This window comes from Syngnathus leptorhynchus, chromosome 4, assembly GCF_054491065.1.
Source record: "Syngnathus leptorhynchus isolate UIUO chromosome 4, UIUO_Slep, whole genome shotgun sequence".
NCBI classification, from domain to species: Eukaryota; Metazoa; Chordata; class Actinopteri; order Syngnathiformes; family Syngnathidae; genus Syngnathus; species Syngnathus leptorhynchus.
Window position 1 is genome coordinate 12,424,657 of NC_141198.1, and position 24,327 is coordinate 12,448,983.

The 24,327-nt window shown below is 42.1% G+C and overlaps 5 protein-coding genes across 6 annotated transcripts; 1 reads left to right on the plus strand and 4 right to left on the minus strand.

The window, feature by feature from the left end:
* Nucleotides 1-941: 941 nt before the first annotated feature.
* On the plus strand, nucleotides 942-10,515 carry smarcad1a (SNF2 related chromatin remodeling ATPase with DExD box 1a). 2 transcript variants are annotated; one of them, XM_085910706.1, is made up of 25 exons: nucleotides 942-1,440; nucleotides 2,236-2,353; nucleotides 2,424-2,532; nucleotides 2,728-2,794; nucleotides 3,013-3,110; nucleotides 3,282-3,345; nucleotides 3,757-3,851; nucleotides 3,983-4,105; nucleotides 4,340-4,418; nucleotides 4,513-5,117; nucleotides 5,444-5,640; nucleotides 5,722-5,812; nucleotides 5,950-6,049; nucleotides 6,186-6,245; nucleotides 6,318-6,393; nucleotides 6,477-6,612; nucleotides 6,831-6,962; nucleotides 7,368-7,463; nucleotides 7,577-7,694; nucleotides 8,066-8,181; nucleotides 8,617-8,805; nucleotides 8,934-9,052; nucleotides 9,125-9,307; nucleotides 9,395-9,504; nucleotides 9,828-10,515. In XM_085910706.1, the coding sequence occupies exons 1-25, from the start codon at nucleotides 1,353-1,355 to the stop codon at nucleotides 9,887-9,889; spliced, it is 3,231 nt and encodes a 1,076-aa protein (XP_085766832.1). In that variant the 5' UTR covers nucleotides 942-1,352; the 3' UTR covers nucleotides 9,890-10,515. The 2 variants fall into 2 exon arrangements, with proteins under 2 accessions (XP_085766832.1, XP_085766833.1); XM_085910707.1 differs by having other exon boundaries at nucleotides 947-1,440; nucleotides 3,016-3,110.
* A 146-nt stretch (nucleotides 10,516-10,661) lies between these two features.
* prf1.5 (perforin 1.5) lies at nucleotides 10,662-13,324 on the minus strand. Its single transcript, XM_085910288.1, has 5 exons — nucleotides 13,205-13,324; nucleotides 12,807-13,076; nucleotides 12,464-12,735; nucleotides 11,884-12,025; nucleotides 10,662-11,805 (listed from the first exon to the last, which is right to left on the minus strand). The coding sequence occupies exons 2-5, from the start codon at nucleotides 13,068-13,070 to the stop codon at nucleotides 10,918-10,920; spliced, it is 1,566 nt and encodes a 521-aa protein (XP_085766414.1). The 5' UTR covers nucleotides 13,071-13,076; nucleotides 13,205-13,324; the 3' UTR covers nucleotides 10,662-10,917.
* Nucleotides 13,325-14,065: 741 nt separating this feature from the next.
* mpeg1.1 (macrophage expressed 1, tandem duplicate 1) lies at nucleotides 14,066-17,333 on the minus strand. Its single transcript, XM_085910773.1, has 2 exons — nucleotides 16,787-17,333; nucleotides 14,066-16,386 (listed from the first exon to the last, which is right to left on the minus strand). Exons 1-2 carry the CDS (start codon nucleotides 17,234-17,236, stop codon nucleotides 14,713-14,715), a joined length of 2,124 nt encoding a protein of 707 aa, XP_085766899.1. The 5' UTR covers nucleotides 17,237-17,333; the 3' UTR covers nucleotides 14,066-14,712.
* Nucleotides 17,334-18,120: 787 nt separating this feature from the next.
* On the minus strand, nucleotides 18,121-19,140 carry LOC147058173 (uncharacterized). The gene has a single exon (XM_085910112.1). The coding sequence runs from the start codon at nucleotides 18,991-18,993 to the stop codon at nucleotides 18,379-18,381; it is 615 nt and encodes a 204-aa protein (XP_085766238.1). The 5' UTR covers nucleotides 18,994-19,140; the 3' UTR covers nucleotides 18,121-18,378.
* A 4,208-nt stretch (nucleotides 19,141-23,348) lies between these two features.
* On the minus strand, nucleotides 23,349-24,268 carry LOC147058174 (uncharacterized). Its single transcript, XM_085909855.1, has one exon. It carries the CDS (start codon nucleotides 24,167-24,169, stop codon nucleotides 23,480-23,482), a length of 690 nt encoding a protein of 229 aa, XP_085765981.1. The 5' UTR covers nucleotides 24,170-24,268; the 3' UTR covers nucleotides 23,349-23,479.
* Between the last annotated feature and the right edge of the window lie 59 nt (nucleotides 24,269-24,327).

The following is a 24,327-nucleotide window of genomic DNA, read 5'->3' on the forward strand; positions in this document are numbered from 1 at the left end:
CGTGTCAGTCTTGGCTTTTTTTTTTTTTTTTTATATATATATATATATATATATATATATATATATATATATATATATATATATATATATATATATATATATATATATATATATATATATATATATATATATATATATATATATATATATATATACAGTAAATATATATGTATATATGTACACATATATACTCACTCACTCACCTACCTGTTGCAGCTCTGTCGCCTTCAGTCATGATACAGTTTATGGGTTATGGCAACCTGGCCCCTTTTGTTCAATTCAATTAAGAGCGGTTTTTAATTGACGTTGGGATTGGATTTTGTCATCTGAGTATGACATCTAGTGGACAACCCAGGTGACGCAGTAGTTTTAAAGGCGTTCCAGTGAATTCCAGCTGTCAAAAAGAATGACATCATGCAATTCAACTTACATGGCTAATAACATGATTCTAAACGGTGATTCGATAATAAAACACATTTAAAACGAGATCATTGACACATAATATTTTGAAAGGTGGGTTATTTGGAAATAGTCGGGTTTTTCGTGACTTTGAAAATTAACTATCATTCTTTTTGTATTTGTAAATTAACTATCAAAATGCTTGTACACACACTGAGCCTGTGTTCATGCAGTGTATTTAAAATTCACACGAGCACATAAAAGTTATAGTTATTTCTATATTGTTAGTTACATCGCAAATCGTAGCCCCTGTTCCATCTTTGGGTAAAGCTAAAGCGGAAGTGAGACGCAAAACTTATCTTGACTCATTTGTGAATTCCTGCCCTTACGTTCACACACATCCGGTGTTTTGGCCAATGGGAGGGCTCGTTTGCCCCTCATTTGCATAGTGTAGCATTCTCTCATACGTGGAAACACAGTATAAGCAAACTAAACAATTGCTCAAAAACACAAGAATGGATAATATTGTCATATTTCCTGTGCTAATGATAAATAATGTCAGTATTTCCATAGGCTAACGATCACACAGGACTCATTCGTGAGTTCTCGCAGCACATCCGCTCCTTTGGCCAATGACAGGGCTCTACCGCGTTCCATGCACAGCTGCTGTAGCGGGAAACCGGTTGTCTTCGGCCTTTTAAGCGCCCCGTATTACGGTCCCCACCACCACCACCACCAAACTATAACTGTATTAGGGCCAGCATGTACCATTGTGTTTAAAAACAACCTGAGGGTGTTGTCTTTCTCGAACGCGCTCTCTGCTGTCAGCTAGGGTAGCCAAGATAAAGGTTGAGCCTCACGCTCTAAAAAGAAAAAGGAAGAGAACACGTACGAACCGGAGTTGTATAAAAGGATTTCCCTCAGTTGGGCATGCAATAGGCCGTCCTGTCAGCATGAGCAAATTCAACTTGGAATGTTTCCGTTTTCAAAGAGATTCAACGTGTAAAGTCAATTCCGAGTCTGAGAAGGAGAACAAGCCGGGTGAGTAATGTTGATGTCCGGGGCTAGCTCAATCTTAGCACTTGGCCAGATTTGTTAAGAATGCTACCATGAGCATTAGCGTGCTTCAAACAAGCTAGTGAGACATACATGCATGCATGCATGATGCATGTTACATGCATGTAATATATGAAACATCGGTATTGTGTTTATTGTGGGTGCTATGGCAATGAACCATGTGAAGACAGTGAAGGAATGTTGGCTACAGCGCTTGGACAGCACATTCATATGTTTAACATAATTGAACGAAATATTGAATATCTGGTGCATGAGGAATGTACCATTTTAAGTTTAGTTCTATAAAAATCAAAATTCTGTTTTAATTTTTCTTAGTAAGTGACAGTGTCTCATCTCAGAGCTCCCTTTGGGGGCTACAGATGTTCTTGGGGTGTTCCTCCTGCCACCAATTTGTTTTAGGGACAGTACATAACTCCCCATCCCACTGCTCTCTTTTATTTTTTTAAATTAAATAAGTGTTTGTGCCCACTAAAGTGAAATGTAATCATATTCATTGACCGACCGATTGATTTTTCTCACAGACTGAAATTGAGGGATTGCAAGTATTTGTCTGTTGCTAGGCGTATACCCTGTTTAAAATGTACTGTACATTTGGGTAAAAGAATGGATGATAATCTGCATCTTTTAAAATCTCACCCAGCTGTAATAAAACAGAATATCATAAATTCAGAGATATATTATTAGGCCATGACATCGTTTCTTCATTTTAGTTCCATTATTTGACTCATTGTTGGGATTTCATCTAATGTTGCCCACCAGCTCAAATGAGATCCACCAAATCCCATTCGGCAAAGTCGTATGCCCGAGGAGTCCTTTTTGAAGACGTCAATGATGATGAAGAGCCACTGAGGAAAGTCTCCTTTTTAAGGAAATCCAGGTTGATGACATACGCCTTTTGAATGTTTTATTTGTTCCTGCTGTTTATTTACATATCTTTGCCATTTCAGAGATCCTGTTGTCAAAACATCTACAAATGTCACCAGCGATGAAAACAGTCAAAAAGAGTCCAAACTCGCAGAGATGTTTCCTCAGTTGTCAAGGAAAAAGATCTCAGAGGTGAGTTACGTCATCTTGGAATGTAATCCAGTTGATGTTGCAATTTATAGTATAAGTTTATCATACCGTTCACATATGATTCTGGCCCGTGCCAAAAGTTGTCTGAATTATCATTATTTTTTGGAATGAAGCATTTATACATCTTCCTCCTGTACCAAATAGCAGTAGGGCTCATTGTACATGTTTTGTCTGCAGATCGTTGGGAGTACGAGTACACTGGATGGAGCTGTTGCGACGTGTCTGCTGATTCCTAATGATGAAGGTATGAAGAGAGTTGTACATCATCAACCTAGATTTTTGCTTTACTAAAGAAAGTTCATGTCTGTATGTGCTTAAAAGTTTAAAAAATATTTTTTGGTGTGACATCATTCTGTGTAAATAGTCTAGGGGACACCGGGCTGTTTTCGCTTGAACTCAGAATGCTCACATTCAGTAAAATAGTGTCATTGGTCAACACTGTCTTTTTGGGGTGGGGGGAAGCAGATAAAGATTATGTCAAGACGAGAAGGCAGGATGTATCTGACAGCTCGCTGGAGAGCAGGGAGACTCAACCCTACAAAAGGAGGAATCACTCAGGGGTGAGTTGTCAGATATGCTTACTGCTATCTTTTTAGTTTTGTTGAAAGAACATTTTCAATGACTATTTTGTCTTTCGCCACATCATCACATTGATGCTATTGTGTACCACATTACAGACAAAAATAAATCCTAAAGGGTCTGTCTAATAGGATATTGTGCTATGTTCACAGGTTGTTGGAAGTCCAAGCACTCATCATGGAAGTGTTGGTTGTGTGGTGATTTCTGATGATGACGGTATGAATAGAGTAGTAATCCAGCCCAATTTATACAACCAATTAATTGTATTTTTCTGGGAAAATGTTAAAGCATAAACATAGTATTTCTATTCACGCTTATCTCATTGAACCCCCTATTTTGGGGTAAAGATGATCATAGCAAGGCTACAAAACGTCAAAATATCCCAAGGATAAGTAAGTGTTTTGTTTTTTTGAAGCTTGTCAGAGTATCTCTTTGAAAACCATGCCAAAAGGAAAGACTGATACCCCTCGGCTAGATGCTGTGTCGTTATAAATGCTGAGCACTTGCATACACAGTGTACAGTTTGTGTATGTACCTGCTATCAGATGTTGTTTGTGTGTGTACTGTATAGTTTCAGATTTATTTGATGTCATTGTCAACGCTAATTGCTTTTTATTTTTGTTTCAGACACAAATTATGTTAGTAAGAGAAAGCAGAATGAATCAGACACCTCACTGCAAAGTGGTGAATCTCAACCCTACAAAAGGAAGAAGCAATCAGAGGTGAGTTTTAATTTCTGAATAATTTTGTTGAAAGAAATGGTGTCAATAACTAGTTGGTAGAGTTGTGCGTCCTTGTCCGTCGCTCACGCTGACAGTTGTCTCCTTTCCCTCATTCGTATTAAAACAAAAAGATGTCTGAAGATGAAGTTGAATACATTGACGATAATCAGGATGATAGCGACGAACCAAGTTGGGAGAAGCGGGAGGTGATGGTCAAAAAGCTACAAAGGAAGTTCCCCAATCAGGACAAGGAGGTAAATAAAATAAAAAAAAGATGAGGTTTTAAGCAAATGTATCTTTTGCTTTCTAGATTTTGTCACCATATAAGACGTTTACATTTTTTGCTAATTGAGTAAGAGCAGTTTATGAATTGACAACAGTTTCCCCCAAACAAATGCGAACAAGTAAATATGGAAGGCATAATATAAAGTGAAAGAATGTTTGGTTGTGTTTTGATGTAAACCTCACCGATGTCCGTCTCATTGTAGGAACTGCGGTCGGTGCTTGAGGAGCACGAGTGGGATGTGGATGAGGCTTTGCATGCTCTCCGCTGCTTTGCCAGCCCAGGTACTAACACACCTCCTCGCACACAATCTCATTCATCTATCACCCGCGACATGTTCTGCTAATCCGATGCGAACTGTGTTCTTACTCCTTACAGATGACACCCAACATTCCCTCAAGAAATCCAACCACGCCAAGAGCAAAGAGAAAGCAGTCAAGCGTCTTGGATCTTGTGAGAAGAAAATGGATGACAAGGAATCGTATTCGTTGCATGCGAGTGCGACAGACGACAGTTCAAACGCTACAGTGGACAGCGATGATTTTTCAGATGAAGAGCCAATCAAACATTCCAACTCCACCGTCTCCACCTGGCTTACAAAAGACTCGATACCCTCTGTCAAGAAAACTACTCCTTGTCAGAAGCCAGCCTCCTCCTCAAAGTCCGCCGCACAGATGCTGTCTAGGTTTGCAAGCGGGACCAGTCTGGCCAAAGCGCGAGCGGAAGAGAGAAAGCGTAAAGCCCACGCCGCTAAAGAGCAGCTGAGCTCTGACGATTACGAGGACGACAACGACGAGGATTCGGAGAGCAGCGACTCTGACAGTTACCGTGACGCGTTTGAAAGCAAGGGAAACATAAAGGAAGAGATCCTCAAGTTCTTTCAGGAGGCTACCCTCGATGAGTTGGCACTCATTTCTGGGTGTTCTGTTAAAAAAGCCAACAAGATCATAGAGCTACGACCCTTTAAAGACTGGCTGAACCTGGTGAGAAATCTTTTGGTTTTGTTGATCGCCTCTCGAGGCTGATATACAGGTCCATCGCAATAAAATAGAAGAACATAGAAAACCTCATTTGTTTCAGTAGGTCATAAAGGAAACCTCATTGTGCACAGTGAAATATTTCAGTTTTTCTTTTGTCGTTTTGATGATTATTGCCAACAGCTAATGACAACCTCAAGGAATTTTCAAATCAATTTTGAAAGTTATTCTCCCATTTGTTTAATTAATTTTTATAAATGTAACCTTTTGAAAAGAACCACTCATATGTAATCTGATTTTTACCACCATGCCATCCTTCTTTCACTCTCAAGACCAGACGAATCCATAAGACCAACGGGCTGTCAGAGGACCTGCTCCTCGGCTGCAAAACTGTTCTAAAGGAGCGCACCATTATTCGGGAACTCATGTCTAAATGTGAGACCATTTCCACCAAGATGGTCAAACAGGTCACAAAGGTGATGAGGGCTGGCTCAGGGACACTGCAAGAGACCAACCTGCTCAACAGCCAGTGAGTGGCACGCATCTTCGGTATACTCAATGTTAGCACGTTGGTTTGTCGTTCCTCACGTGGATCATATTTGTCTTCCAGGCTTCAGCTGAAACCCTATCAGGTTATCGGTCTGAAATGGCTGCTGCTCCTCCACGAGCACAAGCTGAGCGGTATCCTCGCCGATGAGATGGTGAGACGCAAGCAATGCAATACAAAGCAGTCCAATCAACCCTTGTGTTGTTTTAAAATAAACAAATAAACATACAACATACGTAAGTTACTGTACGTTTTACTGGGTGATTTGATGATCCTCTTTTCTGTGATCAGGGTTTGGGGAAAACCATCCAGGCTATTGCCTTCTTGGCACATTTATTACAGAATGGAATAGTGGGTCCTCACCTCATCGTTGTGCCAGCATCTACATTTGGTAACATACACCCTTTACACATTTAGCCAAACTTCTTTCAAATGGAAATAACTCCATTGATTTAATGCTGATAAGATTTTCTTTTAGAATTTACACAAAGTACAAATATTGTCGATAACGTTTCTTTGTTTTACAGATAACTGGGCCAGAGAACTTCAAATGTGGTGTCCTAGTCTGAAAGTCCTAGTTTATTATGGTAGGTTGCTTTACATTTCTATGTGAATTGTTTAATATTTTTAGACAAAGTATGCTTTTGTTTTGTGTACAGGTTCTGTGGAAGACCGCCACTACCTCAAGCACGATATCCTCAACAAGGCCGTAGAATTTAATGTTCTCCTCACCACGTTAGTGTCTCCGCTTGGAAAGACCCTAATTTAAATATATATTTGTGGCCCACTCCTCAACTCTGTTTCCCCCCCCTCTACAGGTACAGCTTTGTCATTGGAAACAAAAGTGACCGCAGTCTGTTCCGCAAGCTCCGTCTTACGTATGCAATCTTTGACGAGGGTCACATGCTGAAGAACATGAACACCTTGCGCTACCGCAACCTCATGTCTATCAATGTGAGTTCACCGTGTTCTATGGCGGCGTTTCTTAAAATCATTTGCGTTAGATTGTCATATAATTTTTTGAAAATGCACGCCCATGGCAAACCAAAACTGCCCAAATCAAAAATTGTGAAAACTATGATATTTGATTGTATTTCTATCTTTATCTTTATTTTGTATTCATTTCCAGATTTATTTTTAAACTCAGGGGATGTGTCCTCTTCTCCTTTCAGGCAAAGCATCGCTTACTGCTCACTGGCACGCCATTGCAAAACAACCTCCTAGAGCTGATGTCACTCCTTAACTTTATCATGCCGACCATGTTCTCTAGCTCCACCACGCAGCTCTCCAGGATGTTTTCGATGGTATTTCTATGACTTTTCTTTCATCTCTGTAATGAACCATAACCAATTTCCACTTAGAGCAACTTAGCTTTAGCACCTACCAGACATACAAAGTTGCTTCTGTCGAGATGTATCACTTCAGCACACTTCCTTGGCATCACCTACTATGTTCCCATTAGTCAGGGCTTAGACGTCACTGTGTCAGGTTAAAGTGCTTTTGAAAGGGCAAAATTATTTTGTGAATAAGCAATCATCAACAGACAGGGTGACACTGAAAATATTTGTGAAGTGTTATTTTCTGAGACAAAAATAGTAAGAGAAATCAATATACTACATATTGTGTTGTAATCATATCAAATGTATTATGTGCAGTATATATTGCCAAATCCAGCATGTTCAACCAGCCTCTTTTTTTGTTTTCTGTAGAAGGCCCAGGAGGAGCAGAGTCGATTTGAAAAGAAGCGCATCTCTCAGGCCAGACGTATTATGAAACCTTTCATTCTTCGAAGACTGAAGAAAGAAGTGAGCCGCTCTGTTGTGCATCTTTAATGAACACATTTTCTGGTCTCTCGGGGGGGGTGATAAAAAAAAAAAAATCACTTGTTGATATTATTTTCCATTCATCGTATTTCCAGGTCCTCAAGCAACTACCTGATAAGGAAGAGAAGGTGGAGTTCTGCTCCATGAGTGAAAAGCAGCAGGTTCTCTACCAGACGCTCTTGAAAAAAATGAAGGCTTCAACCACTGGCGAGAGTGAGCTATGTTCACTTTGGCACGCTTACACACAGACACACTTGTTGAGGCCCTTACGCAAATATGGAAAACTATGGGATATATTTGATACATTTCCAGGTTTGCAAAAGGTACAGCGTTTGTGTGAGAGACAGTTTTCTACCATGGTCTTGAAGAATACACAATTCCGATCGGCTCAAAAAATAACATTGACATTCTTTATGAAGCTAGTAATGTACAACCTTCAAACATGTAAAGTTGCAGTAGCATCCATTAATGCCTGATACTCTGGCGTTAACCGTTGAAAGATTTGCATCTGGAAAAAGTATGGATATTTTTCAAATGTCTAGGAACTCTGATTCACCTTTTTTTTTTTTTTTTGGTCCTTTCAGAGCAGGAGTTGTGTAACGTCGTGATGCAATTAAGAAAGATGGCCAACCACCCCCTGCTTCATCGACAGTACTATACTACAAAGAAGCTGTCAGCCATGAGCAAACTCATGCTTAAGGTAAGTTTGCTGCCCAACAAGTGTATTTGCGTGAGAGATGAGCAAACTTCCAATTTGTAATTTCCCGGTTCCTGATTGTAGAATGGCCTCAGGAGGGCAGCAAATATTGGTATATGCTGCCGTTGCAAATATTTAACATTGAGGCTGTATCAACCTACCTCAACTCTAATTTATACTGAAGCTCTGACTCTTTTTAATAAATCAATTAAAATAATAATAAAAATCATATTTAGGCATTCACTCATTCATTAATCTACTAAACCTAGCCTCACGGGCGTTGCGGGCAAGACTTTGGTCAAGACAGACAAACTCCATATAGGAAGGATGGAGCCACAATCAAACACAACACCTTTGAACTGTGAGGCGACGTGCTCGCCAGCGCTCCACCATGCTACCCTCAAAGGTAATAGGATAGATTTTTTTTTTTTTTGTCAGGAGCCAACTCACCATGATGCAAACGCTGCGCTGATCCAGGAGGACATGGAGGTGATGTCTGACTTTGAGTTGCATAAATTGTGTCAGCAATACACGTCCATCAGCTCCTATCAGCTGGACAACAATCTGCTCCTCGACTCTGGGAAATTCCATTGGCTCACACAGAAGCTGGCATCACTCAAAGAAAAGGTGCAATGCAAAATGTAGCGGCACGTAAATACGGTGGGACCTTCAATCCACCACAATGTGTTGTTGCGTGCATGAGCTCATCACATTTGCTGGTTTAAACTCGGCCTCATTTTTGTCTCATCGTACAGGGAGACAGAGTTGTTCTATTCAGTCAGTTTGTCGTAATGCTGGACATCATTGAGATACTGATGAAACACTTGAACCATCGTTACATCCGAATGGATGGCTCCACACCAATAGCAGACAGGTCAGCACACACGAATGACCAATACTTTTCGATCCAATGCGTTTAATGTGCTCGCCCTCTCATCGCTTGCAGAATTGTGCTAATCGATGAATTCAACAACGACGACGATATATTTGTGTTCCTCCTTTCCACCCGTGCCGGTGGCCTCGGTATCAACCTCACGTCCGCTAACGTCGTCATCCTGCACGACATCGACTGGAACCCTTACAACGACAAGCAGGCCGAGGACCGCTGTCATCGATTGGGTCAGACCAGGTACGTTGGAAAGCTTCGGAACATTTAACATGTACAAAAACATAAAAACATTGAATTCCACCCCCAATTTCCTGATTTGTGCGTTAGGACTGTGCATGTCATAAAGCTGATCAGTAAAGATAGCATTGAGGAGGACATACTGAAGCTGAGCCAGAAGAAACTCAAACTGGAGCATGACATGACAACTGCTGAGCAGAGTAAGGACACATGGACGCACACACATAGGTTTTGTTTTTATGCTTTGTCAGCAATCGAGGAGATGGTTGATGGTTTTCCTCAAATAGATTTTGTCATCACATTGCACTTATCAATACAGACTTCAGGGAACGCCTTGCCGTTTACAAGTGAAACTATTTGAGCGAATGGGCTATTTACAGTAAAGTTATTTTTCAAAGCTATGCAGCAATTTTATTTATTAATAAGCACAAGCCATCTTTGATTTTCATGGCAAGTTTGTTACAATTGTTTTGTGCCAAACACTTATGTAAGGTATGAAATTAATATTGTTGTTTTATTTTAGGTGATGAGGGGACTTTACCTGAAGATATGGCATCTTTGCTCAAAGCCTCACTGGGGTTGTGATATTCAGTCACATCAAAATACTTGAGGTACAGTATTTTACTTACCTCACTGATCCTGGGCATGCTTGAGTTTTCAATAAACAGGCACTGGAGCACATTCCGAAACCATCTGCTGACCATCATTTAATTCTTATTTTTAAATATAATCCTGGTTTTGATTTCCTCCGTGGATTGATATCTGTGCCTAAAGCACATTTAATAAATAATTCACAATGAATATAAGCAGTGAAGGCTAAACTGGTATTGTGCCTTTTTGATATCGTGGTCTAAATTTCATTTTAAAATGCCACTGGTTTCGGCTGTTGTAACCATAAACATTGGAATTTCATTTATTATTGATTTTGTCAGTCACTCAAGTATCCGCAAAAGGAAAAACAGGATTGTTTCCATCAAGTGCCATTGCTTAATTGAAAAGTGCTAAAGTAGACTCAATGGATCAGACGTTAGGAAAGTTAGTTTCTTTGCTGTTGAAAAGTCTTGTAAGCAGCTGCTACATCTTATATATGTGTTCGTGTTATTTTTTACTGCATTTGAAATGTCTTTATGTGATTCATATGCACATTTGTATGTTCTTTTTATGTTAGAGGAATTTACTACCTTTCATAAATAAAACAATGTTCAAGCAAATAGCATGACTATTTGTGTAGCTGTGCAAACAAAGGAACCGCAAACCAAATTTTTGTACAAAGCATACTTGCGCATGAAGGTTAGGTAAGAATAGTTATTACAAAAGTTATTGCATACATTTATTTGGAAATCCAAAAAGATCTCATCAAATAATGGTCATCAAGATTTTGATATCAAAGCTCTGTAGAATTCAAATCAAAGCAAATTTAAAGTACACGATTATAGTCGGACATTGATTTGCTTCTATCAATGAGCATGATAACGTTTTTTTTATCAGTTTGTCTCAAAACAAATTCTCCCTTGGCTGCATTAGGAACTTGCTAATGTTGACTTCCAAGGAAAATCTCTAACTCTGAAAGAAGATATTACCATTGAGCTAATAAATGTAGTATTAGGTCTGAACTACTTTGCAGTGGGAGAATACCGTCCACACCTGAAGCCTGACAAGTGGGTGTCGCACTTGATGCTATATGAAAAGTAGAGGACTCCTTTCCTCAACTGACAGCTCAGAGAATGAGTTCCTCGCTCAGGAAAGATGAGACAAACACCTACCAGGTCATTGTAAAGAACATCTCTGTCCCACACTTCAAACCTCAACTCCTGCCCCACCTCCACCGAGCTAAAGTAATAGGTGGCATTCCATACAGGGTTGTTGTTGTCCATTACTGTTTCCGTCTCCTCGTACATGCTGTTGTAGAAGATCTTAATGTAGGCGTCAGTTTTGGTGAAGGTGTCTGCTCTGAGCCCTGCGGCTCTGTGGATTTCCAGTTTGAGAGATCCACGGCCAGCTCGCAAAGGACAGCAGTTATGGTCTAGGTTGGGGGTCGGGGAGCAGTTCTTTAAACCCAGCTGCTCCTCCTGAAGCTTGTTCTCTTGGATATACTCTGAGATCATTGCCCTTAGATTAGCGCTGATCTGAGTGTCCTCCACCAGATGGTGCAGGGGAAAAATCCCATAGGAGATCACGTCTGGATTATCATGGAGGCTGTTCATCCAGCTGTGGTAGGCCTCGGAGGGGTCTTGCTGGTAGAGGATGTCCGGAAAATATTTCTCCCCGCCAGTGACCTCGATCTTATGAGTCATGAAGCCTTGATAGAAGCCCATGCTCATGTTGCCCTTCATGAGGCCATCACATTTGTTGGAGTAGGAAGCATTGGCAGGTAGGAATCCCAAGGCCATGCGGAGTTCGGCATTTATACAGTTTTTGATCTCCCTCTCGGTAAAACCTTTTAGTGTGGCCAGACAAGTCCGGAAGGCTGTGATTTGCCTCACTTTTCCACCAAGTTGAACCTCGGAAATGAAACCAAACAACATTTAGTTGCTATGTGATTCCCGTAGCAGAGAAACTTCCACTTATCTGCAACCGACCTGGTGAATGTAATGTGTTCCATACGTGTCAATCAGCCGTCTGTACAGAGCTCTGCTGTGGCTTGTCATTAGGTTCTGCGGGAGTCTGCTCACGTGCTTTGTGAACTCTGTGCTCAGCTGAGGGTGGTCAGCAAGTCTGTAGCTGAAATTAAAAAAAGGGGAACAGGGAGTTAGTATTACTGTGAATGGCAGTTTTAGTTCCCGTAGGTGGTCTGGTTCATGCTGAATGCTTCAAGTTTAAATGCAACTCCTACTGTCATTTAGTTGGCATCATTTGTCCTTGACAGTCAGAGATACAATATTTGTTTAGAAGATTTGTCATTTGAAACAATTAAGTCAAATTGGGCAAATTCCCACGACAGACACGAGTATTATTATCTGTGCCACAGTGGTTGTAAATCTTTACAGTACTCGATGCTACGATTCAATCCGTTTTGGTAAACACCTAACATTGGTGCTTGGTTTGACGTTAAATGGAAACGTTGGATCGGCTTTTGTCACAGAAATCAGCACAGACTTTTGAGGAAGCATTGAATCATTTCACGCTTTTTCCACCTGATGAGCATGTCAGTTCTTTTACCTGTAGTAGGTACAACTGATTTCATGGATGGCGAAAGTGGCCTTGTCCACGCTGTGTTGCGATTGAGCAAACTTGGCCAAGTCCGAGCGGCTCCCTCCGAGCGCTACCTTGCCGTACGGATCGAGGCTCAAACCCACACTCCAGTTGTTGTTCACCACCGAGTTGGAGCTGCGCAGCAGAGAGTCCACAGAGTGATGAAGGGCACTAGATAGATGTTTGCTGCAACGACTGAAGGGACGCCAGTCAAGCACAGCAGCTGGGAGTCTCTGAATCTGAGGATGGGATGGGCAGGACAGTATGGAACAAGGCACTTCATGTTGAGCACTGAATCACCAGTAATCACCTCTCCTCCGTGGAAGCGGTTTGGACACAGTGTGCATGTGTGGTTGTCAGCCAGATGACCTTTGACGTTAATGACATACGCTCCCGTCCGACGCAAGCGGATCACATCGAAACCCTCCCCGGCCAGGTTATAGCCGGGCACGAAGGGGGCTTTCTCGCACTCCGTCGCCGAGCCCAACCGACATGCCCGGACCCTGCCGACCTCCAGGATGAGTGGCAATGCCAACACCAATGACAGGAAGCGACTTCTTTGAAATCCTGGCATGGTACCCTAGAATTGATATTCAGTGAAGCATCTCTGTATTCATATTCATCATCTGTATTATTCCACTGATGTCATAAAAGCATGCTCGAAAGAATTTTAAAGGCTTTGCGCTCAAAGGGAAAGTCGACACTTACCTCAGATTGGGTCTTATAACCTCGGGGTCGGTTCTTCTTGTCGTCAAATCAGTGCAGAAATTGCCCTTCAGAATTTTTGCCTTGTCTTCAAAGACTTGCTGTCTTCAGCCTCCAAAGTGTAAACTCTCTGCAGACTGGCAGCGTTTCTGTTTGGTGCCTCACCTTTGTCTGCGATTCGCTGTTTGAAAAACACCAAGGAGGGAATTCATGGCTCAGGGCTTTTCATGTCTGTCTGCCTGCTTTTGCTCCGTCTCTCTCTCTCTCTCTCTTTCTCTCTCACCCCTTTAGGCTGTTCCAATTTCCTCAGCATGAGCCGGTTTGTTTTCATGTTGAAGATTTCCTTCTATTCCTTCAGCTGGGTGGGGGAGGGTGATTCTTTAATTCTCACTGGAGCAAGATGCACAACTACACATTTACTGGAAATGAATGTGTGCGTGCAAGGGGGATTGTCTTGTGGCTTTTGTATGTGCGCTTTGTCCATACAGCGACTAAGCCTGCCTGTCTGTGTGCTGATAACCTTACCATAACTATGAGGTCACTTCAGCCAATGTCTATTTATGCATGTGGATAGAATGTGGTTTTTTTGGGTCCAGCAAACCCACAGAAAATAAAAATGGCTCTTCAAACTGGGCAAGGCCTCTGCTGCAAACATGGAACTTGTGGTGTTCAGGTTTTTATTTCTAGTTTGCAAGCATCAAAATAGAATGGCCATTTTGATTCATGGATACTTGCACAGTTTGAATTGACGCCCAAAGGCGAAATATGGTTGATCAAATTTTCAACAAGCTGTGGCACATCACGTTTGTTGGAGTTAAAAGAACTCTGGGGAAAGTGAACACGTGAAACAGTAAAGCAAGACAATTTCAAGATTACTACTTTTATTGCGTTCTGTCAGCATAACTTTCTTTTACGTTCATGTCAGTACTTAAATTGCAATTGACTCGTTTAATTGAGGAAAAAAAAAAAAAAAAAACAGATCCACAAATAGGCAACATTATTATTCATCATACAAGAATGTCTGCCAGGAGTGTAATAAAATTCCCAAGTTGTGTACGTTTCTACATGAAGAGTTGTAAAACCGCCAGTGAAGAATACATGGTGTAATAGTCAAAAAAAAATAACAGAACAACGAAAAATGAAATTTCCTTAGGCTCTTGTATAATTATTATTATTATTATTATTATTACAGTATGTTTTATTGTACAATACAAAATGGACAGTTCCCTTTTTCTTATTGAAAAACGTTACATAAACCTGTTGGTTGGAACGTATTAATGGCGCTTTCTTTCCTTTCAATGTGGGCAATTTTGATTTGCGATATGAATGATTTATGTCAGAAGCGTGCTCACAAACCAAATTCAACTCGTAAGTCACGGTACCATTAATAACACAAATGAACCATTTTCTCACTCGAGTGCCCGTACATAACATTTCAAGCTTAAGATCTACGATTACTAACTATTTGAATCAAGTGATTACAATATTCGAAAGATGTCAGCCCTCATTTATCACGCATTGTCTTGCAGAATCGGTCTCTCATCTTCTTCGTCGACGGCCTCTTCTTGGCGTATTTCTCTGTAACCTCTGCTTAAGGTCATCCTGGACCGTCTTCTTTTGACAAAGACGACTCCCACGAGCACCAGAGCTACCATGGCTATCACGCCAAATGCTACCCCTGCCTTTTCTCCGCCGGACATCTGACTCTGGTTCTGGTTGAAGCTTCTTAAAATGCTCTGAACATCTTTGGGTTCCGCCAGTTTCCAGGTCTTGGTGTTTCCGACTCTTACCCAGCTATTTTCACCTTCAGTCATCACCATTACTGTGTTGGTGGCTTTTACGGTAAGAAGCGGTGGTCTAGTAAAAGGAGGGAGATGGACTGGAAGAAGCGCCCCGCCTGTGAATAATCCCGACTGGACGCAGTAAAGGATTTCACAACCATCGCTGATGGTGGCAAGATGCTGACTGAACTTGGGGGGGCAGCGACGCTGTTGCCCCGCTAAGGGGTTGTTTGACTCACAGCTGAAGAACCCTGCGAACGGTACAGCGTATTTGGTGCCAGCCTCGTAGTCCTTGCTCAAACAAATCACTTGACCGTCTGAAAGAAACTTTTGAGGCACATAATTTCTTGGGCAGGTTTTAGAGTTGGTGATAGGGTTCGAGAGGGAAGGGCTATAGATCCCTCCAAAGAGATACCCGGAATTTTCCGGAGCCTCGCCACTGACCGAACACCAGTAAGTGTTTACGCGAGCCGAGCGGACGTACGAATTGTCCTGACAAACTTGACGATGACAACGGGACCAGTGAAAGATCCCGCATCGGTATGTCTCATCATGACATTCGTATACGCTGTAAGCTTGCTGTCTCACCTCTGATCTCAGTAAAATAGGTGAGTAAGGTGCTCGACAGGAGAAGACACCTGTATCCAAATTTTTCTGAGCTAGAGTTTCACACAGCGGTCCTGCATTTTGGGAAAGGGGAATACATTGTTGATAGACTCCACCAAAACTGAGGTTTGTTACGGGGCCGTCGCATGAAGCGTCGTCGATGTTTGCTTGAAAGTTGAAGTTCTGGGAGTTGATGTCGACGCAACCAGGGCGAGTGTTGACCTTGTAATAACGCTCGATGGCTTTGCTTACTGACTTGGCGACTTTGTTGACAGTAGGCTGTGGCAGATCAGGGAAGGTGTTGACATTGATGAAGTAGGGCAGGGCTAATCCTAAGCGATCAACTGCAACCAGGTTGTTTCTGGTATTTTCTTGCCACTTTTGCAGCGTGATCCCTGGGTAGAAAGGTATACTGCCGTGGCTTTCAATGAGCGAATACTGAATGTTTGACTGATATGTCTGGAGTGACGAGCTCTGTTGAACGCTTTGGCTACTTATGTCAAACTTGAGTTTGTCAAAAAAGTTGAGTCCAGCCGAGGCTTTGATGGCAGAACTTTCCGACGTTTTGTCCGACAGATACGAGGAACGCAAGTAGTCCTCTTCCACCAACGTAGCCCCAGCGTCGACACTGGTGATCACGTGGGTACCGTATTCCAACACCATCTTCTCTGAGAGGTAGTTTGCATTCCTTGTTTGGTTGTTTTCAATCGCATCCGCTATCTCCTTGGCTTGCCGAGCAAAACGGGAATCGAGACTGAAGTCCGGATAAGCCCGAACTGTGTAGAGGAGGTTGCGAACCTGAGAATGAAATGGAATATATTTGAGTGTTGTTCATTTTCATCTTCAGTTTTAATACAAGTAAAACTGGGACCTCTAGTGGTCAGCTAGCCACAGCTTAATTGCAATAATTTGTCTCTCATAAATTTGTGAATATCTACATATCAGCAGCTACCTAGCATAATTACCTAAGTCATTTTCAATATTTTTGGAAAAAAGAAAAAAAAATTAGACCTACATTATTTTTTACATTTTTATTATTGTAACAAAAACCTTAACCAGATGGGTGAAAACACTGGATAAAAAATGACTGATACATATTTGAAAAAAAATAAATAAAACTTCAATATAACTTTTGTAAACGTTGAACCGTTTGGCACAAGATTTTAACATTTCAAGATATCCGGAAATAAATCCTCACCTGCACTCTGGTTGTGGTTGAAGAGTCTTTGACCTGATGGATTTTCATTCTTTGGTTCTCAGTCGAGAATTTACCATTCAACAGAGAAAAGAATGATACATCGGCATTTATACCCCGAGACGTCGAGCTTTGATGTTCCTGCCAGGAGCTGATTATCTCAGAGTTGGTCTCCACTCCTGTCTCCTTGTGGGGTATGACAAACACTTCATCTGGTATGAAGTAGAGTCCGTCCTCGGTGGTCTGGCAATGGAAATAACTGAGGTTTGTGACCCGACCCATATCCATGTTCCGTAGGTTATCCCAGCCTCCGCCCGGAAGAACTTCCAGGGCTGTGACGGAGAGGTTTGTAGAGCCTCGACATTGTCGTAGCCAGTTGGTCGGACGGCTTACGGGAACCGACAAACAAACTTGAAGGAGAGAGAGAGCCAGGAGAGTTGCAGGTGCCCTCATCTTGAGTGTGTCTAAAATGTAGGCAAACACTGCTGAACTTAAGTTTCAGAAGTTCCTCCCTCTCATCATATGACCTTGTGGTGGAACTTGTCGGTTTCACTTTTGAGGAAACGCTACCAGTATTTCCACTCTATTTGACTGATAAAAAAAAAAAAAACCTTCTGATTACAAGTCGAGCTTTTAGAACAGAAGACACATTTTGCATCGACTTTGCCATTACTAAAATTACAAATTGTCTTTACTTTTGAAAAATAAAGACATCGCTAGCAAGTTTTATTACTATTCATCTTTTTAAAATATGTGAAATATTTTTACTAGTCTGATTATTAAACGAGTTATTCATCAGTTTGTTGTCTAGCCTGTACTGTTTGTATATAGAAGACGTAGTCTTACTGACCCTATGAGGGGAAACTATGACCAGAAAGAGAAGTGAAAGTAAAAGGGGAAGCATGTTTGCTGTGTGTGTCACATGAGCTTATGCTTCTCAAAATGAGTCACTGCTTAAACGAGTCCAGGCCTGAATGTGCAAAGCCAAAATACTCCCTGTCCTAAAAAAACATTTATTGTTACACCTCAACTGATCCAGATAGTTCTTTTGATGGAATCCCCCTGGCTCCAGCAACACGCTAATGAGGACAAGTGCTTATAGAAAATGGATGGATTGATTCTTTTCATATAAGAGTTATGAATTATGTTAGCCCAAATAACCTGCGTCAAATTGAATGTTTAATAACTCATATAATACTCATTTTCTCAAAGACAAAGCAGAAATACATCAAAGATATATATATATATTTAATCTGTCTAAATTTACATTCCAAATAGTGTCCTGAATGCAACTTGATTAGTTTAATCTTTTCAAATATCTTTTTTTTTTTTTTTTTTTTTACATATCACACTTGAAATGGTTAGGAAAATGAAATATTTGACCGTGTGGGGAAGAAAAAAAATGTATTGGCCACTCCTAGGGATTACTTCAGTTAAATGAGTTTTATTGTTCACAACATGGACAATAAGGAAGGGAAGTGCTGAGACAGCAGGGTTATTATTTCCTATTACAGAAGGACAGATAGCATAGACAAAATAACTTCATAAATACATGGTCCATGTGATTCTTAAGATGCCAGGAACGCCGTGGATCATTAGTACACCCTTCTGCTCGTCCTACTGCGCCTCCTCCTGCGGCCCTTGGCTGATTTGGGCCGCTTCCGTCGGACCCTCCTGACTCTTTTTGGGGTCTTCCTTCTCGGGGCCCTTCTCCTCCTTCTCCTCTTCTTGGTCGACCGCTTTCGCGCAGGAGTGGCCTTCTTACGTCTTCTCCCGGAGCGCCCCCTTTTGGCCTTTCTCCCCTGGGCCTTTCTCCTCTTCCCTTTCCCCCTCGTCCTCGCCCTCGACCTCGCCCGCCTCTTCCTCTTCTTGGGCCTCCTCTCCACCCTCACAGCCCCCTTTTTGCGAGCCCCGGGTGGTTTAGGGTTGAGTTTGAAGGACCCCGAAGCCCCTTTGCCCCTGGTGCGCATGATGACGTTTTTGGCCACCAACCTGCGCAGAGCGAGGCGGATCCGAGCTCGGTTCCTGGGCACGTCGTAGCCGCTGGCCTTCAGCGCCTTCTTGAGGGCCACCAGGGACACGCCGCGTGAACCCCCGTAGGAGGAAATAGCGTTCAGGATGAGGATAGACACCGTGGGGCCGGTCCTCTTTCTCGGTCTCCGCGGAGATTTGGGAGCAATTGACACAGACATTGTGGGATGCGCCTGCATTCTAATCAAGTACGTCCAAATGCAAACAGCAGTCTTGAAAGGGATGTCTTAATCCAAACTATATGTATTTTGTTTTTCTTGTTTTGTTTGACGTTTGGATGTAAGCTGCAAGCTATGCGTCTTATCCACCTAAACATTTCTTGCAGATGTCCTCGTGAGTTATTGAAAAGGCATTTCATAATGTTTGGTTGGGGGTGTTTTCTCTCTGTACGTGAGAATTTGAGAGCGATTGGAGTCTTTAGTACAAAGTCTGATGCGTAATTACGCAACTGGTACCCGTGACGTCTGAATTGAGAAGTCGTAATGTTCAGCGAATGTCATCACGCTTACGACGTCATTCCACAGCGAAGTCATCAGTTGTCACAGGAGGCAACTTAATATAGAAGTTTGAATTCACGTGATGCACTGGCAGCGCAAATTTGCAGAGCAATGCAAAGCTTAATTATTTGAAAGAAAACGTGTTTGTGCAACACGTTTTGTTTTAAATGATTTAGCCAAACATCAACTATTTGTATTCTCGTGTTCGCACAAGCCGATGGTTATCTTGTTTTGATTGAAGACTAAAAATTGCAAATATTCCCTGCGGTGTGCTGACGTCATCACAATTTCATGCACTTGTTCAGTATATTTCGACGTGTTAAAACCTCGAAAACCAAGCATGTGGATCAGATCAGACTATGTGTTTATCATTATTCAGATGATCATTGTTGACAATTTGGAGAAAACCTCTTGATGCAGATGAAACAACATTATTAGATAGGTGTGCATTTGTCCACAATGAAAAGACTCTAAAATGTTCACTGTCTAAATGTCACTTTGTATTCAAATACATCAGTTGCACATGATTCAAATGTAGTTTCATTCAGGTGTATTAATTTAGAGGATTAATGGTAAAAACTACACCAGTTTACCACATTTCAGTCGTCCGCAAACTGATAAAAGGCTACATGGTCAAATTTAACTTTTTTTTTTTCCCCCTCTGGTGGAGGAATTGCATAAGTCAGTTGTTCTTAAACTTTTGCACCGGGCACAATGTATTTTGCAACAGCATGCATACTGAACATAAATCAATCATCAAAATAAACTTCGACTCTATCAAAATATAAGTTATTCAAGTTTACATGCAAATATATGGAACTTTGAAGTTAAATAAAACTGACTTAACAAATGCACAGTACTAAAGACATTAACAAACACAAGTACTCTAATTATGATTATTTTATGTACCAGTAGAGGGAGCTTGCAAACCACTTGTGGTAGGAGAAGTGCACTTTAGAGAAGTGACACTGGCACTCACCTGTATATGCTACCGTTCAAAAGTTTGGGTCACTTAGAAAGGTAAAACAAAATCACTATTTTCTCATTGCTAATGAGGAATTCACTCTATATATTGTTGATGTGGTAAATGACTATTGTGTTAGAAGGCTAATGGCTGATTAGAATAGGTGGATCTATACTTCCATTTATGGATTGGCGAGTACCGATACCAGGGAACGGTGCCGATACCATCCTTGTTTCAAGGTAACAGTAATATAGCTAACAGGCTAAATTGTTAAAACAAGTCTCATACATGTGAATGTGGACTAAAATGCCGTCAAGTGTATATTTTTCAAATAAAAGACAAACGTTGGATTTTTCCAATTTTATTGTTCACACACTACAGGATGTTTATACGATGACACTCAGCAGATTTAGAGGTGAAATGTTACTGGAGGAAGAGTCGAGTACATGTGAAATATCTACAGTATGCATGTATCATCTGAGAGATTTTTAGTTTGTACTCTTCCTTCTCCTGCGGCCCCTCCTGACGTATCTGCGTCGGGTCCTCCTCCTCCTCCTGATTCTCCGCGGGGCCCTTCTCCTCCTCCTCCTTCTTCCGGACCTCCTCCTCCTCCTTCTCACAGATACCCTCCTTCTTCTCCTCCTCCTCCGCACAGACAGCCTCCGTCTCCTCCGTCTCCTGCCCCTCCTTATGGAGGTCCTCCTTCTCCTCCTTCCTGATGTCCTCCGTCTCCTCCTTCTCCTCATAGAAAGCCTCCTCCTTCTCCTGACTGACATTCTTCTCCTTCGCCTTCGGATTGACGTCCTTCTCCTCCTCCTCCTCCTTCTCCTGTAGGGCCTCCTGCGTCTCCTCCTGCGTGTGCCCCTTCTCCTCCTTCTCCTCCTCCCGTATCGTCGCCTCCGTCTCCGTCTGCGTCTGCGTCTCCTTCCACCTCGCCTTCTCCTCCTCCTGCTTCCTCCACCCCTGCTCCTCCTTCTCCTCCTCCTGCGGCTCCTGCTCCTTCTCCTCCTTCGACTCCTCCTTCTCCCCCCGCTCCTCCTCCTCCTCCTCCTCCTCCTTACGCTTCTCTTCCTGTAGCGATTGATCCGGAAGACTCCTCGTCCACCCGTACCCCTGGCGTGCACAATGTGCTTTCCGGCCACTAGCCTGCGCAGCACCAGGCGGATCTCGCTTTTGTTGTGCGCCACATTGTAGCCGTTGGCTTTAAGTACCCTCTTGAGGCCCACTAGGGTCATGCCTCCCGAATCCCCGTAGGAGGAGATGGCCTTCAGAATGAGGTTGGACACCACCCCTGGCCTGACGGATTTCCTCCCCGGGGATTTGGGTTCAGGAGACATGGCGCCTCGGCAGCCCTCGAGGTTTGGGTTGAGGCAGTGAGTCTGACTGATGCTTCTTTGCTTGTACCAATGTGTTGAGGCTTCATCAGGTCTTGATGGGTACCTCGGAGGCTGAGACTTAAGACCATACCTCAAATTTTTACAGGTAAGACCTGCTTTAGATTGAATGTATAAACAGTCGAATAGATTTGAAAAAGAGACGGTTCATGGTTTTCAGCTGAGAGTTGACCCCTCTGTACGTTGGGGTTTTAGAGACATTCAAGCCCTGGGGTCAAAGTGTGATGCGTATTTACGCACAGGTCAGTGGTCCTGTGTCATTCGATCTCGTGTCATCATAGTTACGACACAGGACTGTAAAATGTCTGATATATAACCGTTGTGTCACATGAGCGTCCCTCTCTCTGCCTTCTCTGCGCACCAAAGTGATTATAATGTGGTTTGTAATGTGAACTTGTCATGGTTTTGCACACGTTGATTATTTGTAATGTAATTTACTTTTGTATGTAATAATAAAATTCTGCAAAAATATATCTATTTGTGTGAAAGTTTTTGTGTAGTATTTGTGTAGAATATGGATACAAATATAGACTAATAAAATAGGAAAAGGATAGAAAAGAGAAATAATAGAAAAAGACTACAATCAAATATAATGCAACAAAATACAATTGACAATATAATTAATAAATTAAGGTGAATACAATTATTATTAACATCTGGCAGACTGCTGATGAAAATAAACTTTTAGTGAAATTGGGTATATTTACTTTTCATAAGAATTGTTGATTAACACACATGTCCCTTTTTAAAAATAAATTGAAAATATTTTGGGGCTATTTCATAACAGTTTATAACAGGTTTAAATGTTTTAATATTTTTAGGTTGATCATTATCCATCATTTTATGTTTAATTGCATGGAAGGATGGTCAAGGGATGTTTGAGAATAATTGTCAATTGAAGCCCTTTGAGACTTGCCTGTGATTTAGGGCTATATAAATAAACTTGATTTAACTTGTCTTCCTTTATTCCACACTCTTGGATTAACAGGCAGTATGGGCAGAAAAGCAATGTTGATTTTAATGCAGTTTCACTTTGAGGAACTTGATGGGGCCCAATATTGTTTATTTTCTTTATTTTTTTACCTAATCCCTGGCGGCACACCTTTTAACTGCTCATTTCCTAGTATAAATCGGGATCTATTCACATTGTTCTTGCTTGTTCATAAAATGTGTGAGTGGACTGCATGCTAGCTAATTTTGAAGAAAAAAAATTGCTGGGTTTTTTTCATGCTGTAGATGAAAGCAGCATCTGCTCAGTAAAGATATCATAAATTGATTTTTAGATTTTTCATATGCATTACAACCACAAAGCCTTTCTTGCAAGACAGGGTCCTTTTCATTTTGGTCCTTTTCATTTTGGCTCTAATTCTGTACCTTATTTCACACCAATTTATAGATGGTAGTACGATTTTGAATTTCAAATTATTATTTTTTTTAAATAGTCAAAACAAAGAAATGCGGGAGAAATGCTTTCCAGTATGACAAGGTTACATGTACGATACGATTTTCAGAGTTTTAGCAATTTACTGAACCCGAGTTTTATTTTCTTTTAGTTTAAGAAAAAAAACTTTTGTAAATGATCAGCCTGTGAGGCATTTTAAAATGCACAGCTTCATTGTGCAAAAAAATAAAAAATAAATAAACCTATGGTTGTAAAGCTTCAATGAGGTCCAAGCTGATGCCTTTGAAGGTTTTATTTTCACACAGTAATAGTATTTAAACAGTGGCATGCAAAGTGAAAAGGTCCATTATGTGATAAACAATAAGAATATTTGGTGAAAACTGAAGTTCGTATCATGATAGGCTGCCACTAGCGCCTGCTCCTTCTTCTCCTCCTGCGCATGGGTCTTCTGCGTCGGTACCTCCTGACTCTTCTGATCCTTCTTAGCCTGCGGACCCTCCTGACTCTCCTCCTCCGCCTCCTCCTTGGGTACCTTCTCCTCCTCCTCCTTCTCCCAACTCTCCTTCTCCTCCTCCTCACGGACCTCCTCCTGCGAGACCTCCTCAAAGACCTCCTCCTTCGGGACCTCCTCCTCCTTCTCACTGATCTCCTCCTCCTTCTCACAGATCTCCTCCTCCTTCTCCTCCTACCGGAGGTCGACCTTCTCCTTCTCCTCCTTCTCCTGCTTCTCCTGCGGCGGGGTGTGCCCCTCCTTCGCCTTCTCCTGGAGCGTCTCCTCCTTCTGCCTCTAGTCCTGCGCCTTCGCCGCCGCCTCCTTCCACGCCTTCGCCTCATGCGAACCCCCCTGCGCCTGCGAGGGCCGTATGGGTTGATCCTTAGGCGACGTCCCCTGGTGCGCACGACGTACTTCCTGGCCATCAGTCTGCGGACGGCCAGTCGGATTTGGGCTCTGTTGTGCGCCACATCGTAGCCGTTGGCCTTCAGGACTCTCCTGAGACCGGCCAGGGTTACGCCAGACGAACCGCCGTAGGATAGGGCATTTAGGATGAGGTTGGAAACCTCACCCCCACTTTTCCTGGATTGCGTTTTCGGTGTCATTGCCGGTTCGCCTGATCAGCGGTAGTCTGTGGATCTTCCAATTGGCCTAGCTGGTTGGAGCTAGAGTGGCTCAAGAGCCGATTGCGCCAGGAAAGCAATTCCTCCTGATATTTATCGGTTTTGGGATCTCAGTAATTTGTGCACTTTAGAGAGATGAG